Here is a 19,330-nt window from a genome sequence, read left to right on the forward strand (position 1 = left end):
GGGTCTATCTTTGATTTTGTCAGATTGATAACCAGGCCGAGTGAAGAGAACGTGCCTGCTGTGATGCGTATCATGCGTAGTACCTCCTCCTTCGAGGCCCCTTTGAGTAGGCAGTCGTCCAGATACTGGAATATAAATACCCCCTGTCTGTGCAGGTAGGCTGACACCACTGCCAAGGTCTTGGTGAAGACTCTGGGGGCCGAGGAGAGGCCAAACGGTAGGACCTTGTATTGAAAATGTTGTTTGCCTACCATGAAACCGGAGGAATCGTCAGTGAGCCGGATGGATAGTTATGTGAAAATACGCGTCTTGTAAGTCGAGGGTTGCGAACCAATCTCCATCGTCTAGTGCCGTAAGGATGGAGGCGATTGTGATCATCCGAAAGCGTTGCTTGCGCAGGTACCGGTTGAGGCCTCGAAGATCTAAGATGGGCCTCCAGCCTCCTGTCTTTTTCTCCGTGAGGAAGTACCTCTAGTAGAACCCTCTCCCTTGCAGTTGCTCCGGCACTCTTTCCACTGCCCCTATGAGCATGAGATGGTCTACCTCCTGCTTGAGCCTCGCTACGTGGGAGGCCTCCTGGAGGTGGGGCCTGGGTGGAGGTCGTGGCGGTGGGAGCGACTGGAAGGGGATGGCGTACCCCATGGCTATGATCTCCAGCACCCATTTGTCTGTGGTGATCCTTTGCCACTGGTTATAGAATGGTCGGAGGCGATGGTGGAATAACCGCTTCGGATGACCTTGTGCAATGGTAGTGATGGCGCAGCCCTGGATCTGTGTGTCAAACTTGTGGCCTTTGGCCCTGCCTCGAGGACGCACGGCTCTGTTGGGAACGTCACCTGGGAGTTCTGTACTGCTGGTGCTGTTGATGTCGCCCTTGCTCGTAACCCCTGTGGTACTGGGGACGCTGTTGCTGGTACTGGTACTGTCTTTGTTGAGGGTAGTACTTTTTCTTTCTGTATGGAGGGGTGTAAATCCCCAGGGTCCTAAGTGTGGCTCTTGAATCTTTACTGGAATGAAGGACCGAGTCAGTTGATTCAGCAAACAGCTTCTGCGAGTCGAAGGGAAGATCGACTATCTTTGTCTGCAGGTCCCTCGGTATACCCGAAGTCTGGAGCCAGGACTCCCTTCGCATCACCACTGCCGTAGCTGTGGAGCGGGCTGCTGTGTCCGCAACCTCCAGGGCGATCTGAACTCCCGTCCTCGAGGCCGCGTAGCCTTCTTGCACGATGGCCTTGAGCACCGGTTTCTTGCCCTCTGGAAGCGAGTCCATGAGGGATGTTAACCTAGTGTGGTTGTCGAAATTATGGTTCGCTAGATGCGCTGCATAATTTGCCATTCGCAACAGTAGAGTGCAGGAGTAGACCTTTCTGCCGAACAGCTCTAGCTTCTTGGCATCTTTGTCTGTTCCCCCGTGTTGCGACGACTCCACCACCAAGAAATTTGGTTGTGGGTGGCTGAACAGGAACTCCATGCCCTTCGCCGGCACGAAGTATTTTTTTTTTTTTAATCCGCTCTCTTGTGGACAGGCGGAATAGTCGCAGGGGTCTGCCATATCATAGTGGCGGACTCCAAGATTGCGTCATCAAGTGGTATTGCTATTTTGGAGGAGGCCGGAGGTCTCAGATTTTTGAGGAGCTTATGGTGTTTCTCTTGCACCTTTGCTGTCTGGATGCCTTGCGTGAAGGCCACCCTCTTAAAACAGCTCTTGGAACTGTTTGAGATCGTCCGGAGGATGGACGTCCCCCGGGGCAGTAGCCTCATCCGGGGAGGAGAGCGAGGAACCACTAGGGTACGCCTCTCTGGACCTTTCCGGTTCCTGTTGGTGATGGTACATCCGCTCGCTGGAAGCTTGCAAGGGAAAAATCTCGGGGTTCCATAACCAGCTCCCCCTGAGATACTTGAGTCTCTGTCCCCGTTCGCGATTGCCCTCGGGGATACGGGACCGTCTGTGGGGATCTTTCCCTGTTAGACTGCCGGTGGTGTCTATGCCCCACATGATAGGGGCGACCATGGCAGCATGGGCACTGTTCTTGGGAAGGTGACCTAGACCACTCCCTTGGTGCATACCCTCTGCGTATGGGGGAGCGAGATCGTCAAGAGACCTGGGACACTGGAGAGAGCGATTTGTGATAGTACTCCAGCGGCTCAAACCCCAGGAAGGGTGAAGGTGGTCCCAGCCAGGGCGAGGCTGGTTGTAAAAATGGAGACGGGGGCTCCAGGTAGGCTAGGGGGGTTGAAGTCTAGTTGAAGTCTGCAGCATGAGCGGAGGGCTGAGAGAAAGCAACTCTGCAGCCCTGTCTGGAGAGGGGCTGCGGTGCCTTGTTTTGTGTGCAGCCTTCCCGCTCCCTTGAGGGGGTAGCTGCGCCCCCTGACGTGTAGGGGATCTCGGCCCCGTCCGCACCATGCTCGGCACGCTTATGGGCGGTGCCGCACGGGCGGTGTCCTCCGGTGCCTGCAGGCTGCGTGCCTGCGCGCTCTGCACCACCAGTTCCCCGGGGTTGGTGCCGCTGCTTGCGGTGCCACCGGTACCGGCGCTTGTTTAGCCGCCGCCCTGCCTGCGGTGCGGGGTGGCTGTTTGATTATCGGAGGCTGAGCCGCCTCCACGTGGCTCTCCATGCCGCCGCCGATCAGCTGTTGCTGAGGCTGGGGGCTGTGCGCTCCTCCCGTCCCGCTCGGTGCTGCTGCCGGCAGGGATCGGGCTGGGGAGACTTTCCTCCGTTTTTGCACTGATGGGGTGAAGGAGGCGGCTTTCCTTTTATGGGCCCCGGAGGGTCCCTCCTGCTGCGGCCGCTCCGGCACGTCTGGCTGGAGGGCCTTGTCGAAGAGCAGCATTTCAAGCCGCATCTCCCTGTCCTTCCTTGCTCTGGCTGTTAATTTTGCACAGAAGGAGCATTTCTGCATCACATGGGACTTCCCCAGGCACCTTATACAGTGACTATGCCCATCAGACGCTGGCATTGCCTCTTCGCAAGACTCACATTCCTTGAATCCTGAATAGGACATTGTTGGTGAGTCTTTCAGTTGTTAATGGGGTACTTAGCACCTTCTCTGTGCTGTTTTCCCCCTCTCCGATAGCCTGCCGCGGCAGGAGGGCTGATGGCCCTAGGCTCCTGGCCTCCGGTGCTCTGCGTGTTACTAGGACTGGACTGAATGCCGTCCCGCTTGTTGTTTCTTTTTTTTTTTGAAAATAACAACTGGCTAACTTAACAGTAGCCTAAGAACTTGAAAACTTTAAAGAAAAACAGTTAAAACCATTGAATATGCTAACTTGGCCGTAGCCTAGTCGGATTCCGTCTGCAGCCGACGGCGGTTAAGAGGAACTGGCGGGGACCGGATCGCGCACGTGGCCAGGAGCGTGCAAGGGAGCGGCGCGCACCGGCGCATGCGCGGTCTGGCAGAAACTGCTTGGAAGATCCGATCTGCGGCGCCGGGTGAGGCCGACACCTAATGTGGAGCACCCACGGGGACACTCGAAGAAGAAGGTATGTGGACCGGTTAGTCAACATTTTAATGGAATGGGGCATTCTATTAATGACCTAAAGGTATGTGTGTTACTGAAAAAGAATTTTTGCACCGTTCTTCAAAGGGAAGCAGCTGAGCTGGCTTTTATATTCAAATTCGGCACATTAACACATGGTTTAAACTGGGATGGGAACTTTCTGAGTCACTATAGGGGCTCGTCTGCATACTTGGCTTAATCTAATTCTTGACCCCTTCCCCCCACCCCTCCACTCTCTGATTTGCTCACCTTGATTATCTTTTTCTGATTTGTTCTCCTTGCTTACTATGTTATTTAGTACATGTAGGTCTTGTGAAAGAATGATTCACGATGAGCTCTGAGTGAAAATGTTTGACTTCATTGGGCTCTCTCTGGTTATGTAATATGCAAATTGTGCAACGCATTTGCATTTCTTTTGTTGGCCATTCTGTCAGAAGAGGCTTTTCTGACATTAGGCCTATCCACATGGACATCTTAGACATCCCTTCTTCCTCGTGGAATGAGGTGTACAGGGATGTCAATGGAATGCTCCTGACTGGCCGATCTCCGCCAAGAGATCTGCAGTCTCGAGGCATGCTCTGTTGACAGAAGTTTTGTCAACAGAAGCCTGCAGTCTAGACATAGCCTTAGTGAGGTAAGTGGTTGTAATTATGAATATAGTGACTGTAATTAAAGAGATGAAATTAGAGAATTAAACTAATGTAGTCAAACAAACTGAATATATCCTACTTTACAGAGTCCCTTTGTAGTAGAAAATTGTTTTCTTGTGGGTTGAAAAAGTGACTGCCCTTGTGGTAGGATGTTTGGCATTGCAGGCTGGCAAAATCTGAATCCTGCAATTTACAACATGTTACAAAACCCCTCAACCCAATAGAGACACACTGAAGTCATTACGGTTTACAGTTAAACTCCAGAAAATATCATAACATTCTCAATTTAGTGTGAAATCCTGTAGCTTTTTGTGCAAGAGCAGACCCCTGTTCCCCTATACGGAGACATTAGCAGCAGCTCAGTCAATTGCAGGACTTGTCATTAAATTTTACATAGTTTTTCTTAGGTAAAATTCCATTCTGTTTATATTCATTCTATAAATTTTGTTTGAAAAAGACAAAAGTATAAGCTACATAAGGACTAAATAATTTGGGTCAAGAAAAACAGGAACACTCAGTATTTCATATATAGTGGGGAAAATTCTGCTCTCGCTTATGTCCATGGAATCCATTGAAATCAACAGTTCACTATGTGGTTGAACTAACACTGAGATAAAAATTTTGGACCTGATCCCCCAAGTCCAAATTCTGCACAAATCTCCTGCAGAAAGAGAACTTGCCTTTATCACCTTTGGCCCAGTGGCTTGTAGCAGCAGAATCCTATACAAATCCATTCTCATGGCGTAAAGTGGGGACTTAAACTCGTGATATCCCACATCCCTGGGGAGCAATGGTCATAATGGAAGTATTTCCCCTACTCAAGCTATTTTGTGTGGCTAGATGCCCTCTGAGCATATCTAGTAGATCAGGCCTTGCATGTAATTTTGAGGCAGAGCGCCCATCTTCCCCTGGTTTGTAGATTGCTAGGAGAGGAGGAATCTCCCTGCAGCCTGGACTTAGATGCTTATTTTTGCTAGAGGGGGCAGGGTACACCCCTCTGATTGCCATCTCTCATTGGCCACCTTATGCTGCCTGGATCATTCCTACTAATGCTGGTTCCCTGTGCAGCTCAACACCAGCACCCCACCATGGGGGGAGTGGCCACTCTGTGGCCAGGGGAGGAGGTGCTCTGGGAGCAGAAGCTGTGGGGACAGGACTAGTGCTACCAACTCTGCACCAGATGGACCAAATGGTGTCCAGCCCTTCTGACTGGGAGAGTTGCACCCTCGGCAGGAGCAGGGGAGGCTGTGAGGTGTGCAGCTGGCCAGAGAGAAGTGGAGCTTCAAAGAGGAAACCACCATCTCTCTATCCACAAGCTGCACAGCTACACTCCGCTTCTCCTGAGTCTTCTGGCCTGCACTTGCTTCCACCTGGTAAGCGGGGACTGGGTGCAGCCCACCAGGTGGGAGTGGGATAGGGCTGGCAGAGCCTGCGTGAGCAGTTGGCGAGGGGATGGGGTTGAGACCACCAAAGCCCATACACAGCACCCAAATTTCATGGTGCCCTACATAGCTATGTGTTGTGCATACTGGCAGAGAGGGCCCTGTATGCAGCCCCTGCCTAGCATGCTGGCTTTGGTGGAAAGAAAGTTCATGTATTGGGAACCTAAGCACTTAACTCAAGCTTTGCGGATTGTAGTGCTGTTCCTAAGTTCCCCTCAGTTCATGTATTGGGAACCTAAGCACTTAACTCAAGCTTTGCGGATTGTAGTGCTGTTCCTGTGATTTTCTAGGAGCTTACAAGTTAGGTGTAGCAATGCTTAGTGTTGCCATGAATAGGTCCCTTTGCAGATTTTCAAATGAATATACTTTGTTTTATTGTTTGTTCCTGTGTATTGTTTGAGAGAGAAAAGCTCTAGTTAGTAATTTATCTTTAGAGAATTTCTAGGAGTCTCCAGCTAAGCAGTTTATTTGTTTTATTTGAAAAGCATGGCTTGCATACCTGAGTTTTAACACAATAAACAGTTACAATGATAAGACTTTTGCTTTTCTGTATTTTAAATAATTTTAAAATAAAATTATTGGGCATCCCAGGCATTCAAAATGACTCCTTCAGCATACTACGCTGTGTAAGGAGGGAAGGGAATTTATTTTACCATCCTGAACAATTTCTGAAACAATTGTTTCAAGTCCAAGGCATATAATGAGAGTAATTTCCAAAACAAGTCAATAAGGAGTGAGTGAAATGTGGAAGATTGAGCACATCAGAAAAAACCTTCTGCTGCTTCCAGACAAACTGGAAATTAGGTTTTGGTCTGTACATACCAGCAAGCTGTTTCTGTTGTGATGGTAATCCTGATTCATTAGGAACACATGCTTCTTCAACAAGAATTTTTGACAGCTCTGTTCCAAGGTAGGTGACCTGTGTACAAACAAATATATATAAGTTATTGGTTATTTTATTTACATCGTGTTTTCTACATCAAAGTCAAAATATTAGTTTTATTTCAAAATTAGGTACGATTTATTTCAAAATTGGGTGCAATTCTGGGTCTAATTTGCACATGCTACTACTTACAGTAAATGTATACTGTAAGCACACAATTTGTGTCATTGCATGCATGTTACATGAAATGCAATTTTTGAACCTACATTTGAAGATGTCTAATTTTTAACATCAGATCCATTGGGATTCTACTAGCCATAGCACATGGCTTTAAATTCCACATAAATCATTTTATTACTGGGAAAAGGTTGTAGCTACTTGGCTTCTGAGGAGTTACTAGTTTAGCCAGGATCCAAGCACCTTTTCCTTTGCTCTGTCTTAACACTGCTCTCCAGACTCTAACACAGTCGTGGGAAAGAGGCACCGTTGTGGGAAAGTTAGTCAATGCTGAGGGACCAAGTTTGATAAAAAATGCACTGAGTCTACCACAGAGGTACAAACTGTAAACTTGGCAACACTACTGTAACCATCATCACAAAATAAGCTGCGTACACAACTCTTTCAAAACTGTATCTAAATATGGACTTTCTATTGGAATCTGCATGCATTTCATTTGTGTTAAAGAAAACAGAGGACAAAAGGAAAGGAGTGCTACAGTAGAATGAAATTTTGTAACATTTTAAAATCAAACATTTTAATTGTTGTTAAACTAGTTAAATGATAAGAGTTGAGAGATTAAAAGCTGGTAACTGAAAGGTAAAGGGATGTTTAGTCAGACTGTTTAAAGCTCTTTCTATTTTTGTTAATACTATTTAATTAAAATTTTCTCTTGCCCCTGTAATAAAGGAATTAGAGTTTGCTATAGACATGTTCTGAGGGCAGATCTACACTACAGGGATGTTTGAATTAAGGTAAGTAATTTCAGCTACATTAGTTACGTAGCTAAAGTTGAGATACCATAATTCAGGATTCCACACCATCTCCATTAAAGGAGGTCGACAGGAGCTTGGGCTCCCATCGACTTCCCTCACTCCTGACGGGGGGGCAGGAGTACCATGGTTGATGGGGGCATCCTGTAAATTCAATTTAGCACATCCCCACTAGGTGCACTAAATCAAACTCCAGAAGATCGACTGCTGCAGGGTCAATCTTCCCTGTCATGTAGAGGTACCCTGAGTCACTGTCCAGAAAAATCAGAGATTAATAGATTTCATATAGTGAAAAAATAAGCAGGGGAAATGTTTAAACTCATTAATTTTTCTTTATCATAAAGAAATAAAAATGCACAAACTGAATTATTAAAAATGTCTTATCACCTTTAAGGAGATCAAATAGGCCTGAAGAATGAATGCACTGACAGCAAAGGCTAAACACTACAAAAATACTTCTAAGTCCCCAGAGACCACAGACTAGATGATGTTCAGAGCCTCATGCACACAACTGGATAAAGCATCCATATAGAGGCTGCACTCCTCAAGCAAGCAGCACTGGCCTCTCATTCAGAAGGACGCAGCTGTGTGCGCAGTAATCTGATATCTAAGTGTGCTGAGAAGTTAACAGCGTCCACTCTGTAGAGACCTGTGTCTTGATAGAACAATATGCAATTTTAAAAGGCTATGGAGGTTAAAAGATGGGCAAAGCTGTTCCAATGTCCATACGAGTTGGCAAAAATGCCACAAAAGTGCTGGCAGATGTTGGCAGACTTCTCGGTATCTGATACTTTATGACTTAGAACACTCACTCTAGAGAAATTCCCTCCTATCTGATTGTAAAGCTAGTAACATGAGTGAAATGGGTATCCTTCTATAATAGAATACAGTAGCTTTTAACAGACTGTTAAGAAATGACAGTGAGCCTACCTTATTCCACACGTACTTCCAGCTCACAGAAATGTCATTTCCTAACAGTGCTTTAACCCACTGCACTGGATTCCCATAAGTTCTATTGTCGCTCGTTCTGATTTTTCCATCTCCCAAAAGAGTGACTTTATGGCTGAAATGCTAAAAATGAAAATTAAAAGAAAAAATTGCAATTAAATTGATAAATTGAAATGAATATCCTTACATTTAAGCAAACTCTTAAAAGTTTAAATGAAGTGAAAAGCTGCTGATAGCTATTTTGCATCTTTTATTTATTCTACATTTATAATGAAACTCATGACATGATCATAAATTTAAATAAATATTTCAGTTGAAAGATAAATTTCATTGTATGAGCAACTTTAAAATACAATACAAAGACATCCAGATCAATATGTGCACAAAGATTAAGGTTAGTAATTTAAAAATAGAGAATTTGATTACCTTTATTCTATGCATGTGAATTAGGAGAAATTATAATTGCTTCAATAATACAAAGAGTACAATCCTGAAAACATCTATGCATCTAAGTAACTTTGCTTATGTACTTCTAGTGTAATTAACATAAAGCATGTCTGATACTGCTCACTGACAATGTGGTATATACACTAGGCTTAAAATCATTGAAAAGATTTAAGCAAGGTTTAAACTAAACTTTTGCTCTGAAAACGTTAGGTGAACTGGTATGTGCACATATGGAAACAGCAGAAAACTCACCACAAAAGCACATGTGGAATGGAGCTAGGAAGGTGTACTTGTAGTGCAGCCATAAGAAAAAATTATAAAAAGTGCTTTAAGGAAGAATGCTGGCTGGAAAGAGGCTTGGAAATGAAAGAAAACTAAAACAAAAAAATAAGGCAAAATTGTCATTAGCTGTTTGATTCCTTTTGCAATAAAGGACTTGATGGACTTTATGTACGTAAGCAGGTGTGCAGTAAAGAAATACTCGGTTAACATCAATTACTTCTAACAGTGTAGTGTTAATTTTTCTAATACTGTGTGTTTTAAATAGTCTTTTGTTTGATACAAAAATCCTGTTATGAGGATTTTTTACCCCCACCCAACTTTAAAATGCGGGGGGGCGGGGGGGGGCAGTAAACAGGTGTCTACTTGCCGTATTCTGACAAGCTCAGATCTTCAAGCATCAGTGCGGAATAACTTCACCAGCAGAGTAGATGGGGTGACCACCACAGTTGGTTGTTCAGACAGGAATTTATTATTTACAATTAATTTATTACTCAAACTGCTTTGGCAAAGTACAGTGTTCAATAGTTAATAAAATGATTAAAGTTCTCAGATTGAAAGGGAAGGGATTGAAAAAAGTTGGTTTGTTTAGTTTAGAGAAGACTGAGGTGGAACATTAAAACAGTTTTTAAGTATCTTAAAGGCCTTACAAGGAGCAGAGGGGTAAATTGTTCTGGTTAACTTCTGAGGATAGGACAAGAAGCAATGGTTTAAATTGCAAGGACAGTTTAGGTTGGATGTTAGGAAAAGCTTCCCTACTGTCAGGGTAATAAAGTACTGGAATAAACTACCTAGGAGCTTGCAGAATCTCCATCACCGGAAATTTAAGAGCAAGTTAGACAAATACATGTTAAGGATGGTCTAGATCACTGTTTCTTAAACTATGTTCTCTGGAACAATGGTGTTGCATGAACAGCTCACAGGTGTGCCACAAGTGTCTGACACTTTTCTGATATCATACACTGATGGTATATATTTTCTGTTGTTAAAACTAGATCCAATGTTACTTCTTTATTGCTATGATACCTGATTAAATTATCTCATTTTGGTTTTCCTGTATGGCTACGTCTACACGTGAAGCCTACTTCGAAGTAGCCTATTTCGATGTGGAGAAATAACGTCTACACGTCCTCCAGGGCTGGCAACGTCGATGTTCAACATCGACGTTGCGCAGCACCACATCGAAATAGGCGCAGCAAGGGAACGTCTACACGCCAAAGTAGCACACATTGAAATAGGGGTGCCAGGCACAGCTGCAGACAGGGTCACAGGGCGGACTCAACAGCCAGCCGCTCCCTTAAAGGGCCCCTCCCAGACACACTTGCACTAAACAGCACAAGATACACAGAGCCGACAACGAGTTGCAGACCCTGTGCACGCAGCATGAATCCCCCGCTGCAGCAGCAGCAGCCAGAAGCCCTGGGCTAAGGGCTGCTGCACACGGTGACCATAGAGCCCCGCACGGGCTGGAGAGACAGCGTCTCTCAACCCCCCAGCTGATGGCCACCATGGAGGACCCCACAATTTCGATGTTGTGGGACGCGCAACGACTACACGGTCCCTACTTCGACGTTGAACGTCGAAGTAGGGCGCTATTCCCATCCCCTCATGGGGTTAGCGGCTTCAACGTCTCGCCGCCTAACATCGATGTTAACATCGAAATAGCGCCTAACACGTGTAGCCATGACGGGCGCTATTTCGAAGTTAGTGCCGCTACTTCGAAGTAGCGTGCACGTGTAGACACGGCTTATATGTTACTGTTCATTTTGTTGATTTTGGTTTTTTTTTTTGGCCTGACAATTTTTTGAAGAAAATTTTCATAGGTGTTCTGCATAAAAATATTATTGTTTGGTGTTCTGTGGTCTCAAAAAGTTTAAGAAACACTGGTCTAGATAATACTTAGTTCTGCTTTGAGTTCCGGGGACTGGACTAGATGGCATCCTGAGATTTTTTCATTATTTTCTAATGTTTGCAATAGTTTGGTGGTAAACCAGTTACCTGTAGTTTGAATTCTAGAACATTTTCTCCTGGCTTAATTTTTCCTAAGTCAAGTAGATCTTTCAGTCGAATTTTTTTTCTTCTACTTCCTCTGCACTTCAATTGCTGTTGTTCACTATCCTGATTATCAGAGCACTGGGAAGAATTTTGACTGATGTTTACTGTATCAGGTACATATGAGACCAGACCTGTAGCATTATCTGATGTCCTATTATTATGTAAGTTATTTTGTTGAAGAGTCAGAGAAGCATTTTCTGCAGATTTTGACACTATTATTGGTTGCTTATGGGAAGCTTCATTCGTATGTCCATACCTTTGCAGAGTCTTGCCAGTGAGAACCTGTTGCCTCTCAGTGGTTGGCTGATGGATATTGTTATCAATGACAAAGCTTTCAGCTTCTGAAATATTTATCATGCTTGTTACCAGAGTAGAATTTGGAGCCTTTCTTCCTTGTACTGCAATTGCTACAGAATTGTCTTTTTCTTGCTGTGAGCTCTTTGTTCGAGTAATGCAAGTAACAGGTTCTGAAGGCAATGTTATAATTTCTATAGTAGCTGTTGATTTTGATGTCTTATCAAAGATGCATTCTGTAACCCTGTTTCCATGCATCAAATTGTGGGAAGAAACCTCTTGACTTGTACTTGTCTCTTCATTTGCTTCTATCTCATTCAAGCATCCATTTGGATGTTGGTTGTACTCCTGATCTGAACCATTAAGTTCTACTGGGAGATGTCTTTCGACAAGATTTCCATTAGTCAATTTGGCACTCGGTTCCGTACTTACTGTAGGTACATCAGGATGCACTATTTTATCAACAGTCACATCATTTCTGTCAACCCTTTCACAGAAAATAACAGTGTTTGGGATTTGTTTCTTTGAACACATAGAATACAGCTGCTTAGCACTCCTATATTTTTTTATTTTATGGCCAAGTTCTTTCTGTTTTTGTGCCACAGTCAAAAGACTTTTTTGCCTAGATGCAAGTTGAACTAGTTGTTCCCTCAAGGCACCTTGTTTAAAAGACTCCACTGAAGCCCTATGGGAAATAAAGCAAACAAAAGATTAATTCAGAACACAAAATACAAACTCTGTGCTTGTGTGTGTAACCTCTAAAGAAACAAATATTTTCAAAAGACTGTCAGTGCTCAAAAATTTAACAGTCTTTTTATTGTTTGTGCAATTATGACTCATATTCTAATCTTTATGAATAATAAGCAGTGTACAGAGAAACCATGAAGAGGTCAGAATCTTCCTCCTCAGCCTGGAGTCAAGATTTGAAGCATCAAAACGTCTGTAAAATTCTTGACCTGCCATCCTTACGAGTGGAACTGAGAAACTGAATAACCAGTAACTGCCTCATCTACTGTGCTCGTATCACCAGAGGCATACATACATCTTCTGCATACCCTTCTGGATAGAGAAACAGAACACTACGTAGGGCTGGCCTGAGGCCACCCCATCTCATTCCTGTGAGGATGACCTGAGCTGCTCGCCCAAGCCTGCCTATCCTCCACACAAGGCTGAGGTTGCTTCTCTCCTGAGCCCTACCCACCCTCCTTGCCGTGAGGCGGACACTGCTCATGGAACCACACCCCACACATACATGCATTCCGATGTACTGCACCACACTTTTGATAAAAGTTGTCATTGTCCCATTTGCAAGAGTAAATGGGAAAAATGCCAACTTCTTCCAACGAAGTCAGGACAGCTGAGACAAGCAAAATGGGATGTATAGTCACCCTATTCTGGGCCCTTCCTCTCCCCACATTGGTTCACTGCATTCAGGCTTTCTGCACTTCACTTGGGTCCTGATTCCTCAATGCATTCTGCATGAGCAAACCCAGGGGCCAGGATGGAGCCATATGGAGATCCACAGAGCTCCATGCAGATGCAAGTGTCTGCCAGAATCTGTGTAATCCTTCAAACAAATGTTATTCTGTAAAACAGATGATTTCATATTCTTTATCGAAACCCCTATTCCCAAATATTGACATTAGCACCTCAGGACTGCAACAATAAATGTGCACATGTGCATGTACACGCACATAATGAATGAAAATTGCAATAAAGAGAGAGACTTCAATCTCAAACTTCTACTGGGTACTATAAATAGTAGTAAGTAAAGCAACTACTTTTAAAATTATGAAAAGTCTCTTGACAATATCTTTTAAACTTCACTGCTCATCCTGACTGTCACAAACAAGGTATGGGTGGCCAGATCTGTTAGTTGGATCCAGAGTCCACAGTCACAGAACAGGAGTCAAGGTTCAGTCAGGCTGGAACACTGGAAAGTCAGAAAGAGGGCAAAAATCGTGGAGGTCAGAACCTTGAGTCAGGGACCTAAGTCAAGCCAAGTCAAGATACCAAGAGATCAAAGACATGAGACAAACTGGAGGTCGGGAACTACAAGTCAGATACCAGTTGTCAAGACAGGTCAAAATGCTAGGAGATGAAGCTGGGGAAGCACAAAGCACACAGTCCAGGAGGGAGGATGGACCCCAGTTGTTCAGTTTCCTGTTCATTCTGCTGGCTTAAGTAGAATCAGCAAGCCAGTCAGCTGCTCTTTCATTTGGCATATATAACCTCAGAGACAGAGCCTCATGTTAGGTTTGGGCTTCATGGGTCTCAAGAAAATTGCCAAGTGGAGAGCTGGAGTATGGCTGCTCTGATACACCTTGGGAGCAAAGATGGTACATGGGGGGGGGGGGCGGGGGCACAAGGTGCCATGTCCTCCCCACCCCCCAGGTAGGATGAGCCAGCTAGCAGCCAGTCAGATGACTAGCAGGGCCAGCGCTGGCAGCAGGAGTCCATGCCCCCACACTGATTAAAGTGGTGGGGAAGATGCTGCAAGCACTCAAACACAAAAATCACTGATGCCAATGAGAATTATATTTTGCTTACTGCTTAACATTCCTCTTACCTGTATTTTTTAGCTAGGACATCCCTTTCTGCTTTCTGTTTGGCAAGCACTTCATTCAAAGTGTCTTGTATCTGTGACAGGCCACGAATATAAAGTCCTGTGCAGCATTTTAAGACACATAAAATTATTATTAAAATGAGAGACTGAAGTATGATAAAACAAATGTGGAGAATGGAGAATAAAAATATTGTTATGGCTACAGGTGATACTGTCATGCCCGTTATGAGTTACTAGTTTATAAGTAGTCAAGAAGAAATTCTCCACAGGAAGTTCTACTTTACTTACATCCGAATAGCTCAAATTTTAGAAAGCAAGGACATGAATTAGCTACACCCAGATAGAAATTAAGCAAATTGTCTAAGTTAAAGCTGACAGCCAAAGAAATCTTTCTGAGGTCCTTTGCAATTAGTAGAATTATGCTGACTTACACCATCTGAAGATGGCGTCCATTAAGATTACAGAAGCAAGAATCTGATAAATTGAATATCTTATGTATTAGAGAACAGCCTGGATTTTACTTCCCCAAGTCAAATATGACATCAGAATGCACAATAGTTTCACAATATTTATATCTACAGATGCAAATATTCATGGATAGAAATTTTTATATCTGCAGCAGCAGAGCTGCAGGGCTCTACTGAGAACCACAATGGTGGAGGCAGAGGCATGACGGGCTGCTGCTCACCGGAGCCAGCCTCCCACATGGGCACCTCTTCAGGCATGGTTGTACAGCTCTTAACCCCAACCTCGAGGATGGGCACCAGGCTCAGTGGCAGCTGTTCCTGGTTGCAGTAGTGTGTACAAGTGGCTCATAAACTCCTGTAGAAATCCCTTCCATGCAGCGGTCTGCATCTCTTGTCCAGGTGCATATGAGCTACTTGTACACACTAGCTTGACCAGGGCCAGCTGCCAGTGAGTCTGGTGCCTGGCCCAGTGGTCAGGGCTGGGAAGCAATATAGGAAGGTTTTGCTAAAAATACTAGAAAGACTTTGGGGTTAATTAAACTACTAAATAAGGCAGTGTCTTTTAATTAAGTTAAGGGCCTGGTACATGTGTTATGAGGTTAATTTTATATGCAATCCTTTGTTTCCAATATATCTGATTTTATCATTTGAATCTTTCTTCTTTATTAAATAAGCTTATACTTACAATCACTAAAACAAATCTAAGGATTTTGTGTTAAGTGGAGCTATGTATTATGGTGTAACTAGTAAGCAGGAACATATTGTTTCTATGGGAACAACTGGTCTTGTAATTCTGTGAGGGCTTGTCTGTACTTACAGGAAGATCGATGCACTGGCAGTCGATCTTTCGGAATTCAATTTTGTACATCTCAAGAAGATGTGGCAAAATCGATCTCTCTGGGCTCAGCCATCAAACCCTGTACTCCATGCTATCACATGGAGTACGAGAAGTTGACATAAGAATATAGAGGCTAGGTCTTCACTAGGAAATAAGTTGATTCCAATAAGTCAATTCTAGCTATGCAAATGCTGAAGCTAGAATTGGGTATCTGAGATCGACTTATTTCTCTAGTATAGATTTATTCTGAGTGTCTAAAGCTCAAGGGCTGCCTACTGCAATGGGACAAATGTAGGACTAAAGGGTGAGAATATCCCACTCATAAACACGTAAGAAGAGTGTGTTCTGAAGATGCCTGGAAGGCAGTGTTTGTATTGCCCAAAGCTAGTGGACTCATGGAGATGGTCCAGAGCAGGCAAAGATAAGGCTCACACCCACTAACAGCAGGTGATGGCAAGGTGCCTCACAACCGTAGGCATCCCTGGGAAGCAACATACCAACATGCCCCTGTGGGAAGATCTGATAATCAAATATAATCAAACCTCTTAGTAAACAGGAAACACAATTTTTGTTTCTATCAACCATTACACCTCAAAATGGAACAATGCAGGATGAAAAAAAAATGCACAGAATGTTTCTAAAAAGCTGGTTTTCTCAAATTACTGTATTTATTTATATTTATGTATTTATTTACCAAAATAAGAGAAGTGTGAACATACTGTGTTTATTAAAGTGACAGATCACAGTACTTCTACGAGCTGAGTATACTACATGTAATTGCGTTGCTAATTTATCTTCGTAGTAATCCCAAAGCAACTTTATACTGTTGAACATTCTTGTTCTTATTTCTGAGTGATTACTAAAAGTTTATGTTAAATGGTTCTAAATTATTTTGTGGTTTTGTCACAAGAGACCATCGTTTCTCTTGTGACCTTAGCCAAAGAAAGTCTAACGCTTCTTATTTCTATTTTATGAAACTGGGTGGATCTTCATTTCAATCACACAGGAGCCTCATTATTCAAACACATAGAACTTTAACGTTTATGAGCAGTAGTTCTCAATTTTTACCTAGTGAATTAGCTGTACTCCCCATGGGTTTGATTGACTATTCCATAGCTACTGAGCAAATGACTGGAAATATAATTGAAAAGCTTTATATGCAATCACCTAAATATTTTTCATTCCCTTTCTCAATGAACAAGAACACATTTCTTTTAATGGGTATCTGCTGACTTTTGCAGGATCTCAGTTAGTTTAAAAGACACAAGACTATATTTAGCAAGGCAACAGAAGCATCTGTCTACAGAAGTTATTGATGGAATAAATGTTCCAACAAAACTTCTGTCGACAGATCATGCCTACACACAAAAGCAGAACTTCTTTTGACCCACTCTGTCAACAAAAGGGCACCCTGGGGCATCTACAGTGCTTTTTTGTCGACAGTTTCTATTGACAAAATGCATTTTGACCATTTCTATACATTCCACCTTCTCCGAAAGTGGCATGATAATAAAAGGCCTGAAATATGCTAATGAGGCATGGATGTAAATTTCTGGCACCTCATTAGCATAGGGTCACATGAAGCTCTTCCGGACCCCAAAAAACTGTGTAGAGGTGTGGCCCTGGGGAAATCTCCCGGAAAGAAGTCCTTCCAGCGGCCCTTTCTTCCTGAAATTTTTTCCTTCTGGAAGATCCCCCAGGGGCCATGCCTCTACACATTTTTCTGGGGTCTGGAAGAGCTTCTTCCAGACTCCAAATCATGTGACCCTATGCTAATGAGGTGCCGGAAATTTACATCCATCCCTCATTAGCATTTCTTGCAGTGTTTATTAGCTTGCCACTTTCGGAGAATGTGTAGAAACGGCCTTTGTGTGTAGACGCTCCACAAGTTTTGTACTCAAACCCACAGTTTTGTTTACAAAACTCTCTAATGTAGATGTAACCCTTGAGTAAACACTGGGCCCCAGCAATGGAAATTACATTAGAGCTGTGTCTACACGTAAGCGCCCTTTAGAAAGGGTGAAAATCGAAGTTTGGCTTTCGAAAAAGTGGCCATCAAAAGACAGCACCCACCGCCATTTTTCAGATCAGCATTCCGATCTGCTCTTTCGAAGTGCCGTCGAGATCTTTTGAAAGAGAGCACCCACATGGCTCCAAGCCCTCTTTCGAAAGAAGGGAGCCTTCCAGGGCCTCAGCCAGCCACCTTCTTTAAAGGACCCCCTCCATCCGCCCTCCCCTCCGCACGAGCCGAGTGCTGCCCAGCCTGTCCCAGCCCACTCGTGCCCACCATGGAGGCCCAGCGACAGCTCCTGCAGGAGGACACCCTCTTCATGGACGTCCTGCTGGCAGTGCTGTGCACCCATGCCACAGCTGCACCCGAGCTCATCAGGTGGCTGCTAGGTCCCCCCGGGGCCACAGGGCTTCCCCCACCAGGGCACCACCGGGCACCCCCTGGGGTGCCCTGATGCCTCTGGACCCACCCCAGCACCACAGACTGGTGGGAGCGCATGGTGCTAGCGGAGTGGGGCGAGGAAAGGTGGCTGCAGAACTTTTGCATGTCAAGGCAGACCTTTGACGAGATCTGCCACTGGCTCGCCCCCGCACTCTGGCACCAGGACACCTGCATGTGGCCAGCCCTCACCCTGGAGAAACGGGTCATGATTGCCATCTGGAAGCTGGCCACCCCAGACTCCTATCGCTCCATGGGACAGCAGTTTGGGGTGGGCAAGGCCACCGTCGGGGCTGTGCTTATGGAGGTAAAGTGGGGTCGGATGGGCGGAGGGGCTGGGGAAAGGGGAACCCTCCCCTGCAAGGGGCTGGATGGGGCAGGGGCTGGACGGGAGGGGGCGGGGGCTGCACGGGCCAGGGGCCGGATGGGAGGGGGGCAGAATCAGCCCGAGGTTGGGGGCAACAGCCGCTACACCCGCACCAGAGCACGTGTCCCCCTTCCCCCTCTACAGGTCATCAGGGCCATCAACGCGATGCTGCTCCATAGGGTCATCTGCCTGGGAGATGTGGACAACACCGTCGCTGGCTTCCAGGACCTGGGCTTCCCAAACTGCATCGGCACTTTGGACGGCGCACACATCCCCATCCGTGCCCCGCCACACAGCACCGGCCAGTACCCGAATAGGAAGGGCTACCATTCGGTGGTGCTGCAGGCCCTGGTGGACGCGAGGGGCATGTTCACTGACCTCTACGTGGGCTGGACTGGACGTACCCAGGATGCCCGGGTCTTCCGGAACTCCGGCCTCTGCTGCCACATGGGGGCTGGCACCTTCGTCCCCCAGAGGGAGATCCCCGTGGTGGAGGATGTCACCATACTGCTCTGCATGGTGGCGGATGCGGTGAACCCCCTGCAGCCGTGGCTCATGAGGCCCTACACGGGACGCCTTGACCCCACCTGGGAGGCGTTCAAATAGCACCTCAACCACGCCCGCAATGTGGTGGAGTGGGCCTTCAAGCGTCTAAAGGGGCAGTGGAGGTGCCTCCCCGCATGGCTGGAGGTCGGGGTCCCCAACGTGCCCCAGGTGGTGGGCGCCTGTTGCGTCCTCCACAACATTATGGAGGGAAAGGGGACGCCTGAATCCCCAGGGTGTGGCCCTCCGGCTGGTGCTGTCTATGAGCAGCCAGGCACTGTCCCCATCCGCCAGGCCCACTGGGATGGTCACCACACTCGGGAGGCCCTCAGGCAGGCCTTTGTGGATGGCCATTTCTGACCCACACGCATGCCCACATCCTACACACATCTGTCACCCACCATCCCTGCCACCCCCACCCCCACCCCCACCAGCACAGCACCCGCTCATCCACCACCCACTGAGGAGCACAGCAAGGAGGGGTGAAGAATAAAGAAATGTTTATATAACTTGTGTATTCGTAATAATATGTACGGGGGGGAACCTAACTTGGAGGGGGGCGGGGGCACCGAACTCGGAGGGGAGGGCGAGGCACTCATTCTGGGGGCAGGGGT

At 45.8% G+C, this 19,330-nt stretch overlaps 1 protein-coding gene across 1 annotated transcript in view; it reads right to left on the bottom strand.

Moving 5' to 3' along the window:
• Nucleotides 1-19,330, bottom strand: part of ANKRD31 (ankyrin repeat domain 31) — a 97,102-nt gene that overhangs the window by 11,047 nt on the left and 66,725 nt on the right. The window contains exons 21-24 of the mRNA XM_074994238.1: nt 14,056-14,152; nt 11,136-12,171; nt 8,394-8,534; nt 6,414-6,510 (exon numbers count right to left, since the gene is read on the bottom strand). Of these exons, the coding sequence (XP_074850339.1) occupies nt 6,414-6,510; nt 8,394-8,534; nt 11,136-12,171; nt 14,056-14,152 (1,371 nt within the window). The remainder of the gene's footprint in view (nt 1-6,413; nt 6,511-8,393; nt 8,535-11,135; nt 12,172-14,055; nt 14,153-19,330) is intronic.

This window comes from Carettochelys insculpta, chromosome 5 (genome assembly GCF_033958435.1).
Source record: "Carettochelys insculpta isolate YL-2023 chromosome 5, ASM3395843v1, whole genome shotgun sequence".
In the NCBI taxonomy this organism is placed as follows: domain Eukaryota; kingdom Metazoa; phylum Chordata; order Testudines; family Carettochelyidae; genus Carettochelys; species Carettochelys insculpta.